The sequence below is a fragment of the Prinia subflava genome, chromosome 4 (genome assembly GCF_021018805.1).
Source record: "Prinia subflava isolate CZ2003 ecotype Zambia chromosome 4, Cam_Psub_1.2, whole genome shotgun sequence".
NCBI classification, from domain to species: Eukaryota; Metazoa; Chordata; class Aves; order Passeriformes; family Cisticolidae; genus Prinia; species Prinia subflava.
The window spans coordinates 29491270-29511110 of NC_086250.1; the positions used below are offsets into that span (position 1 = coordinate 29491270).

Sequence of the window (19841 nt, forward strand, 5' to 3'; positions counted from 1 at the left end):
AGCTAAACAGGATGAGCATATGTGGATTCTTACTTGAGGCTAAGTACATCACCCAGCTGATAACTGAGCATGCCTGTGCTTCCTCAGCAGTGCTATTGCTTAAATGTGTTCATGCTTTTGAAATGTTAAACAGGGTTTTACTTGTCCAAATTGAGTTTAACAATGTTTGCAGCACTGTATGTGAAAAGGCATAATCCTTGAGATGAGACCCACTTGATGTTACCACAGTGCTGCTTAAAGTCTGTCGGGGTAACGGGGTGACAACAGCAGAAATGTGCACACACAGGTGTGCTGTGTAATTTTTTGTAATGCAATTTGAGTGTAAATGGAAAGTTCTTTGCCTCAGCTTGAGAACTGAAAGAGGCAAATAATTTCTACTTTATTGAATGCTGGTAACGCTTACATCTATCCCGTTTCATTCTGTCCCCTAAAGGCAAATACAGTGGAGTCCTCCTGGACTGTACCATTGCCCTCTCTTGGGTGCTAACTGAGAGCAGCCCATGCTGCCCTCCAAGGCACTGTGTGTGTTCAGCTGCAGTGCTTGCAGTGCCCAGGCTGCAGCTACTCCTGTTAGCGCAGAGCCATCCCAGTAACTAGAACACAGACAACCAGCCAACTTTAGGCCACACTATGAAAACAGATAGGAAACTAAACCCTCCTCTAGAAAAAAAAAGTCCTTTAAAATCTGCTTACCTCTGGGACAAAGAACCTTTTGTCACGATCCCAAATCTGAGGCCAGATTATGACCTCTTGCAGCTGCCTGAACTTCTGAAAGTTGTCCAACCACTTGACTTTACCTTCTAGATCCCCTGAAATGTATGAAACACCAGTTACTTCCAGGGCTGGCAAAAACAGTCCTGTTTTTAGAAGATACTGAATACTGATTTTCTCCAGTGAAAGCTGAAGTACCTCACATGTGAGGCCCCAGATGAAATCTTGATCTCATTGCAAAAAATGCCTAAATTCTACTTAGATCAGCAGGGACAGAATTTTACTTCATGCATTCAAAGATGCTTAAATTCACTGCTAAATGAGAAGGTTGTGTTTACTAATCTGTCTGGGGAACAGGAACTCATATAAAACTCAATTAAACTGTAGCCTTAAAAATGTCTTCAAAAAAAGTCCTGTCATTCTAAACTATCTGGTAAGTGACAGAAAAATAACTTTCATTATATGGAGCCTGATAAAAAGACTGTTGAAATTAATGAGAATTAATTTCAGAGGAAGTGTTGCCAGAAGTGACTGAGGTGGAGATCCCTCAAAATGTGAAGAATGGGGACTGTGTCTTTGCTGATTCAAGGCCATTATGAGGAAAGCTTTAATGGCTCTGCAATTTAAATTTCAAGTCTTTGGGTGGAGCAATATTGCAGATAATGGTTTCAGACAGATACCTCCCCATCAGAAAACTAGTGCTTGGGCTACAAATGTTTTTCATGTTACTGGTTCATTGATGAAAAAATGAAGGCAGATATTTGTCAGGTGTATATGAGTAAAGAGGAGTCACCCTTCTATCTTTGGTTTCCTTGATCCAGAGGTGTCTAATTTCTGAAAGATCCTATTTATTCTGCCAGTAATACTCTCCAGACATTCCATGGTCTTTTGGGGCCACACCTGAAACCGCTGTCCTTACATACATTAAATATATAAATATTACATATTTAAAACAAAATGCAGGGAAAAATATATCTGGACCAGCCACTTGTTTTTCACAATAGCTAGAGGAAATCTGTAGCTGAGACAAGTTTACATAGTAGGACCCTGTCATTACTGAAAGGTCACGGACATAACATTCCCCTTGTAATGCAAATTTATCCTATTAAGGATCAGCCCTGAAAAAATCCTCCTTAGACATAAATCCAACTGAAAAACTTCTTTGTTTGAGCTCTTTCTTGATATGTTCCAATTTGAGATCTGCTTTCAACTGTTTGCCTGTCACCGCAGGTGATTCTGAGAAAATACAAGTGACTCACTGATTTCGGATCCTGTGACATTGCTCAGAGAGGCTTTGACAGCACAAGGTGGCCCAAATCATTCCCTACAGAATGAGGGTCAAGACTGTAGATAGGCACACGCATCCCTGTTGCTTTTCTGTGGAGACACTTGACCAATTCACACTCCAAAGGACATGCACGAAAAAGCCACATAACTTTCTCATTTGTAACTGCACATGACTTCTAACCTTTATTACTTACTTATAGACTTTTCCACCTTCTCTTTAAGTGACTGGATAAAACTTTTCTCTGTTTCGTCAGTGCTCCTCTTCCAGATGTTGTTGAGGAGGAGGGGATACCGTGTCAGTCGATGCAGAGGAGCAACCAGCAGCTCTGGCAGATGCAATCTCTTGCACAGTTCATTTTGTTCACACCACTGCTGAAGACAAAGGAAATCCACCTTGGGCTTCAGCTTCCTTCTGGCTAGGAGGTAGCAAACAGCTTTCTGCATTATTAGCTGACTGTAATGAGTCAGGGACTAATGAAAGATGTGTTTCTCACTCAGTGAGAACAAGGGCAGTATAAAGGCTCTTGTCATAGTTTAACCCAGCAAGTATCTAAACCACACAGCCACTCACTCACTCTTCAGTCCCTCCTGTGGGATGGGGAAGAAAAGTGGGAAATAAAAGATAAAGTTTGTAGTTCCTTGTATTCCTGTTTAAACTGCTTAAATTTAAACTTAAATTAAACTTAAAATACAAGGACGCCAAGTAGAGATAAACCCCCAAAAATACAAAACAAGTGGTGCAGAATGTTCACCACCCACTGGTCAATGCCCAGCCAGTTCCAGAGCAGAGGCTCCCCCAGCCAGATTTCCCTCCACTTTATATCCTGAGCCATACCATATGACACCATATGGTATGGAATACCCCTTGGGTCAGTTGGGGTCACCTGGTCTGGCTGTTTCCCCTCCCACGTTCTTGTGCCCACCAGACTCCTCACTAGTGCTGGTGAGAGACAGAAAAGTCCTTGACTTAATGCAAACTGCTTAGCAACAAGAAAATATCAGTGTGTTATCAAGATTATTCTCATCTTAAATTCAAACCACAACACTATACCAGCTAAACCACTAGGAACAAAATTAACACTATCTCAACCAAGCCAAGGACAGCTTTCCAAAGGGGAAATTGCATTGCCCCTCCAGATTCACTTTCTTCATTGCTGCTTACCATTCCAGATGCTGTGGCCATGCTGTCATATCAAGTAGGGCTCTTTTTTATCTACTGTTTTAATTTTCTCAGGAAGACCTGAGAAAATGAACCTGAGTTACATTTGAAAGCCACCTTGTATTTTAGGGTCACTGCTCCTTGCCAGTGGGCAACATTTTTCCTAGGTGTGAAAGTATGAAATCCTCGTCAGGGAGCAAGCAATGTGAAACTCCAAGGCCCAAGCTGCAGGGCTTTCCTACCACAAAAAGATGTCCTTCCAGTTTTGGGCTGCCTGTGAGAAAAGCCCACTACTTCAGGTTTCTCCTTCTAAGCCTGTAATGTTGAAGATTAATCTTAAGTATTTACAGGACACACTGTGATGTCAGAAGGAGCAGAGCCTGAGATCCCCACCACTGCACTGACTGGAGTTGTTGCTTCAGGTGGATGTAATGTCAGCAAAGACAGAACCTGCTGTAGTGCTGCAACTTGATAAGAGTCCGCTGATAGCACTTTGCAGCCTTAGAGGGAGGTGAATTCTCCCTTACTGGTATTGTTTTGATACCAAAGTAAAACATCTGAAATTGATTTTTATGTCTTTTTTTTCTCCTGTAACCATTTCACTTTGTTAAGATGGACGCCACTGAGTCAAGAGATTATGTGCAAAACATATGAAGAGCCAAGTAGTTTATATTTTCTGCCTGCAAAAATGCAGCCCAGCTCTTCCACCTCTTATCTGTTCTAAATTACAAGTAGGGACTTCCACGCATGCAGCTGAACATGCCCTCAGAAGGGTGACTTCCAATCGGAGATAGGCTCTGCAGTTCAAAAAAATCCACGTGAAACACCATCTACACAGTTTTGCTTCTAATGAGCATTCCTAGTTTGCTGTTAAAATTCTGTCATAAGGTAGGAAATCTGAAGACAACAAAAACAGCAAAACCATCACTTTACCTTCAGGTAGATGCCAAAATCTTCTCTCTGTCTCAGTTTTTCCAAGTAGAAGATAGCAGAGGTATAATTAAGACAATATCTCTGGTGTGTCTGACAGAGGTCACCCTGGAAAAACTGCAGAAAAGGTTTGGAAATTTATCAAGAAAGAAAAATACCACAACAAAGAGAGAAACAGGAGTTTTGGGTTCATAATGTGCATTTTATCTGAGAGTTCCTAGTACCTAGGAAAATGGGGAAAGAGGGAATCAAAAAAGTAAAGGACAGTTTAAACAGCAATACAACTGTGAAGTAGTAAAAATACCACAACAATGGTCCAGTAATGCATGGGAGTACAGTTTTAACAGCTCTGCAGAGGTGTGACACATTCTTAGACTTTGTTCTCATTAAAAATAAATGATGCATAATTCATATGGAAGATGAAACCCACTATTTCTGAAACAGCTTCAATGACATCATGTATTTTGTATCTGAGTCGGCTTTTAGAAATAACAGGATAGCCTCATTTATGTTGGAGATGTTGAATGCCATGCATGATAAAAAGCAGCTTTGTCTGGGATTTTGTCTGTCTACATAAACATTATCAATAAGAACTCCTGAAGTCAGAGGTCACAGAGGCAAGAAACCAAGCTCTAGCCTTAATTTCTCTGTTAAAAATCTTAACACTGAGGTAGGGTCTTTTAGTATTTCCCAGAAGTTTTCTAATGGCTTTTACTGCTAGGGAAGGTTCTGGTCAATGAATTGATTTTCTGTCTTCATTAATATTTCCAGCTTTACAAGCATTGGGAGGTTGAGCAGCAATTACAACTCCTGTAGACTGCTGTTCAGGAGACTGCCTTGTTTACCACACAGAGAGACCAAAAGGGTTGCAGGACAGGCAGGGCTTGGCAGTGGCAGGACAGCTGTAGCTGGGTCTCTCTCTTGCTTAACAGACACAGGCCAAAGTGTAATTTCAGTCCCAATTACGTGTTAATTAAGCAATTATAAATGCTTGTGGGTCTGGACCATGCAGTAAAGGAGGATTAGTGTGAAGGCATGGAAGGAGGCAGTGATGGGGCTGGGGTTTGGTCTCAGGGAAACATCTTCTGCAGAGTGGGAAGCTTGCCTCTACCAGCGGAAAGGTCTCCTCAAAGTCCGGGCTGCAGTTCCCCAGGAAGAGAAAATATTTCCTCACTTGATTCCACATACAGAGCACCTTCCTATGACTGCTTCAAACATGCCAATGAATAAAAATAAAAACATCCTTCAGATAGGAGCAACCTGAGGCTGAGACCAAATGGCCCATGACAAGATGGCATGGACTTGACTGACCTGATTGCTCTGGAGCACCTCTATGCCACAGTAAATGGTCTGCTGCTTGTATTAAAAGCAAGGATACTTCTGATCATGTTACCGTTCTGAGTACAGAGCTGAAATCCATAGGAGAGTCTGACTTGCTGACATGCTTCTTCACAGTTTCAAAAAATGTTTTCAGAAAACTGAGACTTATCTAAGTAAGGGGGAAAAAAAGAGATAAATTAGCACTCACGATCTGAAGTTAAGATTAAAGCAACTTTATTTCCCATCCCTGGCCTCTCTAAAGGCTCCAAATGTAATGGGTGCCTATACTTATCTCTAACATTGCCATAATTGTCTTCAGAATTATGCTCAGAACGCTATAATTAGTCAGAAGCTAAGACAAATCTATACAAATACCCACTCATGTTGGGATAATGCCTGATGACAAAAGCTTTGGGATAAGATGAGTTAGTCCATTAAACTTGTCATAGGCTAGCAGCTGTATTTAACATGGATTGACATTAAAAATGACAATGAGTGAATGGTATCTGCTGGAAAACACCGACTGTGTATGACAAAGCTGTTAAGGAAGTTAAGGAAGCCTTCATGCTCATTTGAGGAAGACACCATCTTTCACAGTTTGAGTTTGTTTCATGCAATTGAAGGTGAAGGAAGTATCTATAAAATACTACAAAAACTCACATATTCCCCACGAGTTAACTTTCCATGTTTATATTTGATTTAAAAGTGCCTACCTTATTAGTGAGATAGGGCTGCAAGCCTGCTCGTAAATGCACAGTCATCCTGAACACACAATTTTCACACAAATTCATGACTGGGTTACATTGTTGGCCAAATGTTAGGCCAGAAGGGCACATCAGTCCACTGTGATACTGCTACAGACTGTAGTAGCTGCAGACTGCTTTGTTTGGTGTATTTATGGGGCAAGGATGCTCATAGAATAATTTTCATTCTTTAACTTTGACCTTTACAGTTTTAAAGCATACATATTTTCATGGATTCAGCCTGCTGTCAAGAAGATATCCACACTGTAAAATGTATGAAAAAATGCACCAAAGGGATTGAGAGCAGCTTCTTTCTTCCACATTTAATCACTATTTAAAGTATGCATAAAAATGATTGTTTATTATGCTCATCAATAAGGACAACAAAATTAGAAAGTAAAGCAAGAAACTTTTTAGGACAATTCTCTCAAGACATAACCAAGCTCCAGCCATGCTCAAAGCTAAGTGAAACACAGCAATATATCCTACTCCTTTCTTTGGACAAGAACAAGGGAATCAACAACCATACATCTGCTGAACTCTAGTAGTTTCCTTTATGTACAGTCTTAGCCCACAGTAAGCCAAAGGTGAAACCTGTCAGCTAAAATCTTTTTCCTTGTGTCTCCAGACCTGGTCATTCAGCAGGTCACCAGGTATGAGGTCTGTGGCTGAGCAGCAATGCCTTGCTCATGTGTTTGAGTTCTGGCTAATTGTCCCTTCTTTGAAGACCTTTCCCAGTTTTCTTGTTTTGGCTAAAAAGGGAGAGATTCAGTATTAAGGCAAGGGAATGACAGTAAGGGAAATAGACGGAACTCAGCAGCTGATTTAGGGCATGTGATGTGATTGTGAGTAGTTATTCAATTAAGGCAGCTGCAGAGTTCTTTCCAAAATTCACTTTGCAATGAAAGGTGAGGTGTCCTGTGAAAGGGCCCTCAAGCTAAGAAAAATTGTTTTGTTTCTAAAGTAATGTGAAAGCTATTTTTGACTCAGGGGTTTTTAACTTTCAGGAGCTGAAATATGATCTCCCAGGAATGGGCCAAAAGCAGCAAAGAGCTGGAGCACATCACAGCCAAGTCTTGTGTTCTCCCTCCTCCTGGACAGAGCAGAGTAAGTAGCACATGAGCAGAGAGCATCCAGTCTCTGTAGGAGAGTTCCTTACATGCCAAGGGAAATCTCAGCTGGAGAGAGGGAGTCAGCATTTTGTTTTAACTTACTCTATTGGAGTGGCATAACAGACAGCAAAGTCTTTGTGCCCATCTGTTTGCAAAAGAGGACTTGTTACGTAGTCATTTTGTCATGCTTACTGTTTTGCTGTAAGAATTGTGTTGTAATTTCCACAAATCCTTTTAAAAGGTTTCTGCTTATGAGAATTACTCTGAAACTTTTGTTTACTTCAGAAACAACAGCTAAATGAGCTCTCCCCCTTGTTTAAAATGCCACGTATCTTTGGCTGGAGATACAACAGAATGGTTTGCACTGGTGATATTTGACTCTCACTGAAATCCCACAGAGAGAAGAAGAGAAGATGGATTATATGAACAAAGTTCTAAATGTGAGCATTGAAATGAAATAGAAGCTTTTGGGTTGTTGTCTTCTTTTATTGGGCTTATTGATTTCTGATCTGAGTAACACTTCTCTTTTTCTACCCACCTTGTTTAACTCCTCTAAGTTTGCAAAAAGTCTCCACAAATCCACATCCATGAGAAACTCATTACTCTGGAGGTATTTTAGAGTGTTCATAAATATCTTTAAAACCAGAAGAAATCCAAGTTAATTACTGTTTGTGACAATTCAATAAATCTTATTTTTCCCTGAAAATAACATTTTTACTGAAATTCATCTGAAAGGATCATTTGGTTTAGGGAGGGCAGAAGATGGCATTGTCAGAAAAATTTCCTGATCTGCCTGAAGGTTAAATTTTGGATTTTGTGCCAAAGAGGGTATGAGTGATGTCTCTGGGGTTTCTCTGTGGTTACCATGGAGGCAGCTGTGTCCCTGCTGTGCCCCTGAGCAGAAGAAGGGCAAATGAGCCTCCTGCAGATCCCTGTGTGAAGGACTTAGTAACATCACAGTCACAGTTTCAGATTTCTATGACCTTTCTAAATGCTTTCCTTCCTACCCCATGCATCTGCTGCTATCTAAATTATTTAGCATTACTATGTGAAAAAAGATATTCTTGGATTAAGGTAAGTAGAGGCCCTGTGGAGGTTTTTCATCTCTTTGTATTGTTTTATGAATTTATTCACTGTTTAAGATTTTGTATTTTTTAAGCTGATTGAGATATACCAAATCTGACCTAAATCTGAAAAGGGCTTAAAATTGATAGGTTACTGAGTAGATTTTGTTTATGTGTATAAAGCATTATGAAAATACCTGTGACCCAGGTGCCAAGACTGAATAGCTAGTGAGAGTGTTTGCTTAGCCTTGTGGAATTCTTTAGTTACCATGACCCGGTTAACTGAGAGCATACATTTATGGTGGATTTATGTGGTCTTAAAGCTCCCTGTGGAGATTCATTAAAATCAGTGGAATATTTCTGTACTTGGAAGTAACCAGGTATCTTTAAAACTTATTACTCAAATGCAACGTGTTCTTTCTTTAGTGGGAGAGTTTTGGAAGCTGGCATGGACTGAACAGTTCACCATTCATGGGCCATGCAGGACTGGCTAAGGCTCATCTATATGTTTCTGTATCAGACTCACAAGGAGCCTGTGTGCCTGCTGTTATCATCATTCATCATTCACCACCTTTTAAACTTTTCAGATTTCTAAGCAAACTGTATAGAAAGAAGGATGCTCTTCTCCTCCCTTGAACCAGTAACCTTTCCTGTCATCCTCTTTCCTGTCCCTTCCTGTTCTGCCCCACCAAGGAGGAATTCAGCTTACTCCTCTGTTTATTTTCTTTACTTTATGGTAGTTTTTGGGCTGTCCAGGCTAACTTTTCAGCAACATGGAAAATGTTTCACAAATACCTTTTCTTTGACTTAAAAAAATCAGAAATTGTCTGTGCTGAGTAAGACAAAAATGAGAAGAAAATGTTTATGGAAGCGTCCATCCTTTTAAATGGATGCATTAACTTTTGATGGGTGGTGAATATAAATAGTGCAGCTGTTCTTGTAACAGTGTGTAATATTCCTGTCCATATTTCAAGCTCATAAAATTCACTGTACTGGAGGTAATATAGAGTTTTTGTGAGAGGAGTTGTTTTTAGTATACTTGTTTTCATGTAACATTAAAACCACAGGTTTGCTGAATTCTGAGCTTTTCATGCTCCAGTCAGGATAATCTAACCACAGCTCTATATGAAATTAAATGACAAATATAATGTTGCACACTAGCAACGTTAGCTATTGCAATAGTCCCGTATGGAAATTACCAGTTGGAGCATGGTTTCAGTACAGTGTTTGTAAGAGGACTAATGGAATATCAGTTGAATATCCTGGAATAAGAGACATCTTCTATACGTAGAAGAAGAGATACCATCATAAAGACAGAAAAGGGAGCTATGGAAACAGGATGAGCAGGCAAGGTGGGAGGAAAAACCAGGTATTCATTCCCCCACAGACCTCTAATGAGAGGTTTCAGATGGCTTTCTGTCCATCACAGCAGAACAAATAATGTTTCAATATTTTTGCGAAGTGAAATCTGACGTTACCATCTTGAGAACCAGCAAATGATCCAGAAAGTAAGTGCATTCACTTGTGAAAAGTTCCCACACTGCTGCTTCTTTTTTCACTTCTAACCGCTTGTTGACATCTTTCTGCTCAGTCTGTTGCTCACTCATAAATTCATGCCAAGATTTACTCTATTGATTGAAGAAGAAAGAAAAACAACCAATTGTTGCATCAGCTGCTTCAGACCTTATGAAAAGAATCTATGTCCTATTTATGGTGTAAATCTCATCCACCAATATTAGTGATTTTTCTTCTGAAAGTTCTTTTAAAATATTTTAACACCTGCCATCTTCCTCTAAAATACTTACAATATAAACACACTGAATTTGAAGGCAACACAATATGATAGTCTATGTTTAGGTATGTTGTATCAAAAATTAGCGGGCAGCTTGCAAATGCTAAGGAATCTGATCTCTTGTGCTGCTCTTGGCTGGTTCTTATTTTCTGGATGATAAAATCAAGGCACCAAAGGCTAAGGTCTTTATAGTAATTTGGAAATTGTTTTGGTTAGTCCTAAGGTGGCCACTATCTCATTATGGACTGCTCCAAAGTCAGATGGCCACAGATATGCTGGGCACTGACAGGAGCCCTCAGCAACTGTGTGTGGGGAGCTGCAGATAACAGCCTGCTGTGAGAAGCACAGGGTTTGCTTCGGGCAGGGGATGGTGTTAGGTGGCTAGGGGCCAGAAGCCTTTTTTGTCTGGCAGACAGGCTGTGGCAGCTTTTCTGCATCCAAACCTTGGTGTTGGCACTGACCTCCATGTGGCTGCCTCTGAATGCAGCAGTGGGGGTGGCTGTTTCCCATTTGACCTCTCTCTGATGCTGCAGTTTCTTTCCCCACACCTGTAGGTGCTGCTGAGAGGGTTGCCTTGAGACCTTTTTCTGAAGGTGGTACCTTCCTGATCTAAGGGCAGTCTGGAACCCTGGCAAAATCCAGATGTTTTTGAGGGCCCTTGCTAACCTACTCTGACCCTCTGTTTCCTACTTACTTGCCCCTCCATTTCAAAAGACAAAAATGTACTATATACTTACACATTAATTTAACAGAAAGATCTCATACCCAGATTAATGAACTGAAAAATGTTAGTGCATAAAGAACACAAAATTCCTCCTTCCATCCTTAAGTAGCCTTGACACAGTATACTGAATATTTTGATACCTTAAAGCAGAAAAATTCATCTCTGCAGCAGTCTATGATCTTAACAGTTGAAAGACAATTTTCCAGATCAGATGCTTGCTTCTGTTTGTCTTTACCCTGTTGAATGACAAAAAACCACCCCTGATTCATACAGTGTTTTAAAGAATGTTAAGAAGTTTACCCAGCTCTGTAGCCTTACCCTAATCCATAAGGAGTTTGCTCTTAAATAAGTGATTTCTTTATATTTCCAGGCTCTTCTACATGTGGACAAGACAGTGATGGCAGGTTTCTTTGTAGCTGTGGGTGGGGTGTGTAAATGTCTCAGGTCTGGATGTGTAAGGTCTTATTTACATAGTACATAAATCTTTGACAGGGCAAATCATTGGTATGGCAATAGGCAATGGGCTACCCTTGAACAACAGAACTAATGAAATGTTTTGCTTCCCTTAGCACTGTCAGAGATAGGGGACAACAGATTCATAGTTGAAATCCTGTCATAGGTATACAAATTCATGTGTTTATTTATTTTTTTTAGCTTTTTGAGCTATGTATGGAAAACGATCACTTGGTCATCTGCAGAGTAGTAAAATGAATTTTCAGAAAGCTAAAAGATCAGCAGGAATTTGTGTGAGGGACCATGAAATAAAAACAAATGCTTTTGTTTTGACTTTGTTTATGCAGGTCTTGTAAAAAATTAAACGTTGTTTATGAACTCTAATTTAGTGCTGTGGGCACAGACTTATAAGGTGTTTGTCTTATCTGTTCTCTGGAACAGTATATTCCAACTTCATGGATTTCTGTTGTCTGAACTTTAGGCATTGAACTCAAGCCGATTTTGAAATATGTGTTTGATTATAATATTTGAAACTTAGGGTTTAAGTTCAGCTCCTAATTTGCAAAGATAGATTACATGGAGCTGAAAAAAATAATGCAATTAATATATACGCACACTGAACCAGTGTACCAGAAAATGAATCTTAATGAATTAAATTTTATGGCATTTAATAGTCTTAGAAATCACTTTTGTCTAAATATCAAATGCTTTTTATTGCAGATTTAAAATACTTTGCTGAATTTAAAAATCCTCAGGTTTAGGTTATGCTCCTTCAAATGCTATGAAACTGCTATCAAATGAAGAGGGAATTCTTGTACATATTAACCTGAATACTTGAATTGCTTCTGTATGCACAAACTATTATTTGATAAAGTGCAAAAAATACTGGGAAGGGACTGTTCTTAATTACATGCTTAGGGAGAAAAAGTTGTCAAGACACTTGTAAATAATTTTTTGAATGCTGAACAGTACACAGAAAGGAAATTCAGATACTTTAGTAAGTGAAAGTTTTCATTAATGGAAAAGACATGGAGTTGTGTTAGACAAGGAAATTCCCTCAGTTGTGCTTTCACTGGTGAGTATTGAGGGCACCCATGAGGATAGGAAAGGCCTAAGAAAGTGTCCTGGGATGCTACTTTTGTGGGTAAAGCTTAGATCCCTTCCATGTGAGTGGGAGTTCATCACATTCTCCAAAGCCCTAAGGCATGCAGAAAAAAGGATACATGATGGTCAAAGCAATGATGCAACTGATTTGTCCACCTTGTGCTACCTTAACCTAGGGAGATGCACTGGGCCTGCTGCCACCCCTGAATAGAGCCCCTGCTCTCATTGCCCACCCTCTCCTCCTGGTGCCAAGAACACCTCTCCTTCCACCACCTACTGGGATGGGGAGCAGTGGCACTGACTGTGTTTTCATGTGCATCACTGCTGCACTGGAGCCACCCAAAATTCATTGCAGATTAATATGCAAGCAATCCTAAGGAGGGCTGAGATTGTTCAGCTCACCTGCTGGCTGCCTTTCTCCAAGGGCAAGAAGGTAAAGAAGCTATTCTTACCCAGGTTAGTTGTGGGAAAAGGCAAGGTCATTGCAAGGAAAAATAAAATGATGAAAATACTTACGACTCCTCTTTTGGCAAATGGCCACCTTGACTTTTTGGACTCTAATGGGTAAAACAAATGTTATCAGTAAGGAAACAAATAGGTAAAAATGCAAACTGTTATTTATATTATTTTTATATGCAGCTTGATAGACAATACTCTACTTGGCTCATATTTAATACTTGAGTTTAGGTAGTTTGTGCACCAGACTTAAAACCTATTAAGCTTGGGTTCCTCCCAGTAAGAATTATGACCATCTGTGGTCTGATCTTGGATGATGCTAAACGCTCCTACTTGTTGAAGGTGATCACTATGTGATTGCCAATTCTTTACCTGGGAAAACCATCATACCTCAAGCCAATTTTTGAAGATGTTTTAAAGCAAGAATTAATCTATGCCTTCTCATTATGATAATTTGGAGTTATGCAGGTGTTTAAATCTCCAGTGAATAAACAATCCTACAAGCCCTAAGCCTCAGATCTGTCATGGGGCTGACACAGTGAGGCAGACTGTGATTTGTGGTCCTTGATGAGGCAGAGGAAAAGCTGGAGATTTAGATTTAGGAATTCACTGGTGACTTGTGAGGAACAACTCTGTTCAGCAAGAAGCTGGAAAAGGTTTTCTTATATGGCACCCATCTTCGGGTGTGTGACACGGAATCACAGTCAAAACTTTGTGTTTCTGGATTTTGAAGTTCTTGGCAATTCTGGAAATGGCTGGCTTATTTGCTGTCATGAAAGTGCTGGTTGTGACCTTGGCTGACTTCTTTTTGAAGAACTTTTTATCTCTGTCAATCACACTGTCAATCACACTGCACACTATACTGTATTCTACAATAACGATCTGTGGAAATTGCTTGCAGGTCTGCATTTCAGTTTTGGAATGTCTTGTGAGCAACCTCTTGCCATGAGCTGGGTTTGCAACCCTTGTGATCAGAACACTGCTACAAAGGGCAGCATAGGCTGCTTTTCCTCTGCTTGAAGCTGTGGAGGTTGGAAATGGTATGTCAGCTGCTTCCAGATGGAGATCCTGTCCTGGGCTTTGGTTGCTTCCAGTCTGTGGAGGAGCAATGTGGTCTGTGTCCTACCCTCTCCTCTACTTGCATTTTGTGTTCAACAGTAAAACGTAGTGGAAAAAACAGGAAAGAAAAAGAAAGGCATTTTAAAATTGTCAGTGCAGCCCCTTTGGTGTGGGGTAACAGGATCCGCCACAGAGGCTGCACCACCTCACGCTCTCATTGTACACATCCTCTCTCCCCCCTGACACGTGCCATGTTCCAGTCCTGGCTTTTGCTGGGCTCAGAGGATCAACCCCCCTCCCCGTGTGTCTGACCTGCGCTGAGCAGGAGGGATGAGCAGGGCAGGTAGTCCATGGCCCTGTCCGACACCAGCAGGTCTCCAGGGAACACCTCGAGGCCCGGCAGAGTCACTACCAGGGAGCTGCGCCTGCGCTCGGCCGATCTGTGAGGGGCAACGACAACACATCATCTCTGTCCTCTGAGGGGCCTGGCTGCTGCAGGGGAACCAGCTAAAAAAACAAATCACGGGAGCTGTGACTTAATGTGTGAAAAGAACAGGTAGGGAACTTCAGTGGCTGGCAGCAAATACCTAATTGTCTTTCCAACTCCACTTTGATGCTGAGACTGAGGTTTTTGTGGTCATGGCTTGCCTCAGATAATAAGTAATTAGAGCATTTGATTATTGAAAATTCCCCGTTTCTTCTGAGGTTAGACAAAAAGTGAGTGGGGATTTTAGAATCTATGTTTTGGCAGTGGAGTTTAAAGGAGCAAATAAATACTATTTTTAGCTGACATGTGACTTGTTACTTTTACCCTTCCTGTAACTCAGGTGATTTCAAGAAAAGAAAGCACAGTAGTGAAACACTTAAAATGTTGGGTTTTAAAAAATTACTTATCCTTTTGGCTAGTTTGTGCTATTTTCTTTCTAAGTATTTTTGGCATTTTTTTTCTGCTGTTTCAAATATTTTGAATGTAATATGACTCTGTGGCCCTACTGATGGAAAACAAATGTCTCTTTCCAACCATTGTGGATCTTAATGGAGAACACTGTCCAGGATCTATACACATTAAGAATAGTGACACAGGCATTCTGTCTCCAGCAGCGTGTTTGTGCCAGAGGCTGCTTGCATTCACATACAGAAACTGTTGGCTCATATTAAAAACCCCTTTGTATTTTGCTAATAATGCTGATACCTAATGAATTGTGTTAGTATGTGCTCTGGAGGGACTGCTGTCGGCAGCTGCTGTTGTGTTGCCTTCAATTGACTGATACATGAATACTGCATCAGGGCTAAAAGGGTCAGTAATTCAGTAGCTGAGGGAGGAGGAACAAAGTACATGTACAGATATAAAAATTCTATTTTTCAGTCACCCCTTATTGTGCATGGTATTTTTGGTCAGTTAAGCTTGATGCTTAGTGAGATCTTTTTTTGTCTAGGCAGTTATCTTACTGTGAATATCTCGCCATTTGCCACACTTCGTGTGAAACCTGGCAGGTATATTTTTTCCTTTAAGTGCATGAATAGGTTACTTGACAGCTTATCAACTGACAGATGAGCTCTGAGGTAGAGAAATGGGATTTGATATGTACAGTAAGACATGGAGATCATACCTTTTTTATGACCTGATGGTGACACTGCTTGCAATTGCCTTAGCTAAACAATTGGATGGTCTGGATGAAAGCTGCTCCTAACAAGAGAGAGGTCTGTAGGCTATCAGGAGGGCCAGGCTTGGGACTTGAAGACTTGAACCATGGACATATCAGGACTTAAAAACTATGTCTTGAGGAGGTTACAGTATGCAATGCAGGAGTTCTTTCGAAGTTTTTCTGCTAGTCCTACTGAATGGAGAACACAGGATTGATTTATTTGGCTTTAGGGCTCACAGTGAAACTCTGTGGTTTCTCATGAAATTGAACCCTCAGTATGTGGTTTGAGAGCTTTAATGGGTGGGAGGTCTGCTTCTTGGCTGTTTGCAAGCCAATACCAGTGCAAGGGAGAGAAGTGCTCCTCTCAGAAGTACCTTCCTGAGACATGCACTGAGTGCTACCCAATGAAAATTTTCAGTGTTGGTAATGATTACGTTAAGATGCCGCTGAAACCTCTCGTGATTCCATGATGCAATCTCTTAGGCAGCTGGGCTATTATACAAGTCAGGTGCTGCAATATAGTACAAGGATAATCCCCAAAGGTATTATTACTGTACTAGGAAATTCACGAGATTTATTTCAGGTTGGCTTCACAGTAAAATTTTGCCAGTATATTATTGATATTTAAAGCCTCTATCCTACTATTATTTTCACAATGTATTCGAAGCTGCAGGCTAGTGGCTTATGAAGACTAATAATGGAAGCACAGAGTCACTGTAACTGAGTTAAATGACATTATTTACCCAGATCAAAAAAGGCCTTGAACTTCAGGCACTCGTATGGCTAAACAAGCTCTTCACAGAGGTGCAGAAGCCTGTGAAATGTGGGGCATGGCAAGATCACTTGGGTGTCTTTCTGCAGGTATATGCCTTTGCAGTCTGATGAGCCTGGGCTGGTTAACGGCTTCCACGTCTAAATTAGGTACTCATACTTCAGAGACAGAAGCACAAGTACCTTTGATTTCCTGGCCTGATGCCTGTAGATGTATTGGATATATCAGATGCTTCTGTAGTTTTTTCTGGAGAAATTAAATTATTTAAGTGCTATGTAGTAGAATTTACTAGGTTTTAAGTCTGCAATATTTTAACATTGTCTCATGCCTTGAGACTCTGTAGCTTTGCCTTTTTCTTAATTTTTTGTTTGTTTCACTTACTGGGGTAGAGGACTGCAGTGATGGAATGAAAGAAGTGCTTGTGCTTTAGAGACAAACTCAGGCATCTGAGGAGATATAATTTGCAATAATTCCTTCTTAAAATCAAATTGTTTTTTGAAACATGATAATGTCATGGATTTACATGGCAAAATGGAAAATTATTAAAGACATTGAAGCAGGTCACGGCCTGGCAAAATAAATATTCTGTGTATATAGTTATTTGTAAAGCACAGGAAGTATCTTCACATGTCCCTAATCTTAGCCTAACTAGATAGCTATCCCAGGGAACAGACATCTATATTAGATCATCTTACTTAAATAGCAGGTATATTAAAGGAATATCCAATAGATGGGAAAAACAAAACAAAACAAAAACAAAAACAAAAACAAAAACAAAAACAAAAAAAACCAAAACAAAAAAACCCCAAACAAACAAAAAACAAAACAAAACAAAAAAAAACCAGAAGATGTTACTAAGGTAAATCTTATAGGGTGGTCACAGTACTGAGACAACTGCCAGGCAGTGACACTGTTTCCTAAGCCACTCAGGGAGGGTGTTTGGACTCCCTGATTGAAAAAGTTACCATGGAAAATGACCTATTGTCAGGAGTAAAATATTTATATGATTGCATAAGGAGTTGGGTTTAGTATAATGGATGCCATGCTGTGCAATGTGCTCCAGGATGACCCTACTTGAGCAGAGAGGTTGTTATAGACAAGCCACTGTGGTCCTTCCTAACCTTACCCACTCTGATTGTGTGACATTGTGACACTTCACAGCTGTGTGAGACATTAAAAGAGGGGGTACTTCAAGATAGATGAGCCAGCTCCCTCAAGGCATTGAATATGAACTGTCTTGGCAGTTACTGTGAAGGCTCTTCATTAGCTGATTTGCTGTAGGAAATAGTGCAATGCTGTTTTCCACCCAGTCTCTGATAATGCTGAACGGTGCAAGGAAAAGAGGAGATCAGAGTAAACTTGAGGTTTTGTTTTATCAATGTTTTCTTTCATGGCAGTGTTGGTTTAGCATCTCACCTTCTCTCTTCTCTCTGTCTGTGTTGCCCTTCTTGCCCTTTTTGTTTCTTTATTTTGGATGTTTCTTTATAAACAGCATCAGTTCACCAAGTTACCATGCTGACAGGGATGTGCTGGCATTCTTGACTGAGCTCTGTGTGGGGGAAGGCTGTTTAAAATAAGTGAATTAAGGAGGTTTTTTGAAAGTACAGCTTGGGAGCAGGTAGATGTGCATTAAAACTGAATGACAGAGGTATGATTTTGCCCAGGACGATATGTGAGTCAGTCTTGGAGAAGTCCTAATGTACTTCTAGATGGACAGAATAATCTGACACGTCAACAGTCAGCTGGCTGTGATAAGAAGGGATTAGCTGTTAAGGAGTTAGACTAATGATCTTAATAAAGGAGGAGATGAAGACAGGCTTAACCCAGACCTTGGACCAAATAAAATTTGACAAAAAATATTTAAAGCAGAAACTAATGCATTTTTGGAATATATTTTGGCACATTCTAATATTTGTCTAGATAGAATTCATAATACATCATCCCAACCACCTTTTGACAATCTTTCCTGCTGGTGCCCATGGAAAAAATCTTGGACTGTTTCCTTGGGTTGTGATTTCTTGATTTTAAAAGGTGTCTGGATAGAAGTCCAAAGCCAATAGCCTAGCTGGCATATAGTTACTTCCCTCTTGAAGCCACTATAGGCAAGCAGCACCAAGAGAAGGTGTGTACACTAAATGTTCAGTGTTCTCCTGTTCAACCATCTGCGTTCAGTATCTTCAATTTCTCCCCTGAAGTTTGTTACAGATCATGAAAATCTTCACTCTGACAGTGAGATATGTTTGTGTATTCCTGTTTTGAGTTGGATCAGAGCAGATTCTTCCCACAAAAGGCACAGATCACTTCTTTTCACATCCACACGAAAAGATCTTTCCCTCACCTTCTCTCTCCATCTCCATTGTAAATTCAAAATGCTAAATAGTGAGTTGGAAATTGCAACAGTTCAGAACATCTAGGAGGCCTCTTCTACAGTGAACATGTAATTTCAAATGCATGCACACATCTCTTGAATTTCATCTAGGGAACTGCATTATGCAAGGACTCTTAGGCTATGTCAGTCTGCTCCAAACCACCCAGTCCTAACCATGAGGGGACCATGCAGTAAAGTGAGCACTACTCCATCAGTGACAGGGGTGGTTATTAATGGAGGTACTATTGCCTGCTTCCTCGTTGTATGGGGAGAAAATTAAACTTTTCTTCCCTTCTGTAAACATTTGAACATCTTAAAGAACAAAACAATCTTAATCAAAATAATTTCTAATAGAACTTCTACTTTCTGATAATTGTTTAGAAGACCTTGACATAATTCATGGCACAGGCCTGTGGTATGCAACACTTTATCTTGTCTGCATTAACTGATAAAATCCATATGTTATATGTACTCTTCTTAGTTTGAAGGATTAACAATCCCCTTCTCCAACAGCAATCCTAGATCTTCTCTGCTCATCTATCAGAACAATATTGAGCTGTTCTGCTAGCTCCTTTGCTCCCTTTTCCCTTCCACAAACTTTTGAAGAATGTCACTCAAGATTATGAGATATTTCACATTCTTCAAGCTGAAATTTGACACTGCTAAGCCAAACAACTGGACCTTTTTGCAGTTAATTCCTAGTACAAAGCTTCCCGATGATCTGGATGAAATATTGTGTGAAATGTAGCCAAACGTGCTAGGGAGAGGGCCACCTTTGAAAGAAAATCTCATTAAAAAGTTTAGTGAGCTGGTGACAGCAAATCTGCAAATTAAGGTTGAGTTATATATACATGACTCAATGTTCATTTTTGTCTTAGAGTGAAGCAAATGCATTAAAAATGTAGGGGACTCAAGCTTAGAATCAGATAAAATAAATGTGTGCATACCTTTGCATGGGCAGTCCACTCTCCTGAAAGAAAGTAAGATATTCTTAGTTACTTGGTCAGAAAGCAAGCAAACAATCTGCTTTTTTGTGAGAAAATAACTCCTTTGTAAAGGGAAATGCAATAATAGTGTAATAGGCTTGAGCATAGGCCAATTAATTTCACTGTTGTGGAGCAAGGAGAACTCATTTGATATC

At 40.1% G+C, this 19841-nt stretch overlaps 1 protein-coding gene across 6 annotated transcripts in view; it reads right to left on the bottom strand.

Annotated features, from left to right (window-relative positions):
* The window catches only part of PLEKHG7 (pleckstrin homology and RhoGEF domain containing G7), a 33847-nt gene that overhangs the window by 10451 nt on the left and 3555 nt on the right, over positions 1 to 19841 (bottom strand). For 4 of the 6 annotated variants that reach the window (XM_063396345.1, XM_063396341.1, XM_063396343.1 and 1 more), the window contains exons 3-12: positions 19648 to 19670; positions 14227 to 14354; positions 12916 to 12956; positions 10983 to 11078; positions 9805 to 9954; positions 7801 to 7896; positions 5481 to 5576; positions 4091 to 4204; positions 2193 to 2370; positions 694 to 809 (exon numbers count right to left, since the gene is read on the bottom strand). In XM_063396345.1, the coding sequence (XP_063252415.1) occupies positions 694 to 809; positions 2193 to 2370; positions 4091 to 4204; positions 5481 to 5576; positions 7801 to 7896; positions 9805 to 9954; positions 10983 to 11078; positions 12916 to 12956; positions 14227 to 14354; positions 19648 to 19670 (1038 nt within the window). The remainder of the gene's footprint in view (positions 1 to 693; positions 810 to 2192; positions 2371 to 4090; positions 4205 to 5480; positions 5577 to 7800; positions 7897 to 9804; positions 9955 to 10982; positions 11079 to 12915; positions 12957 to 14226; positions 14355 to 19647; positions 19671 to 19841) is intronic. The other 2 variants (XM_063396342.1, XM_063396344.1) reach the window with 2 other exon arrangements.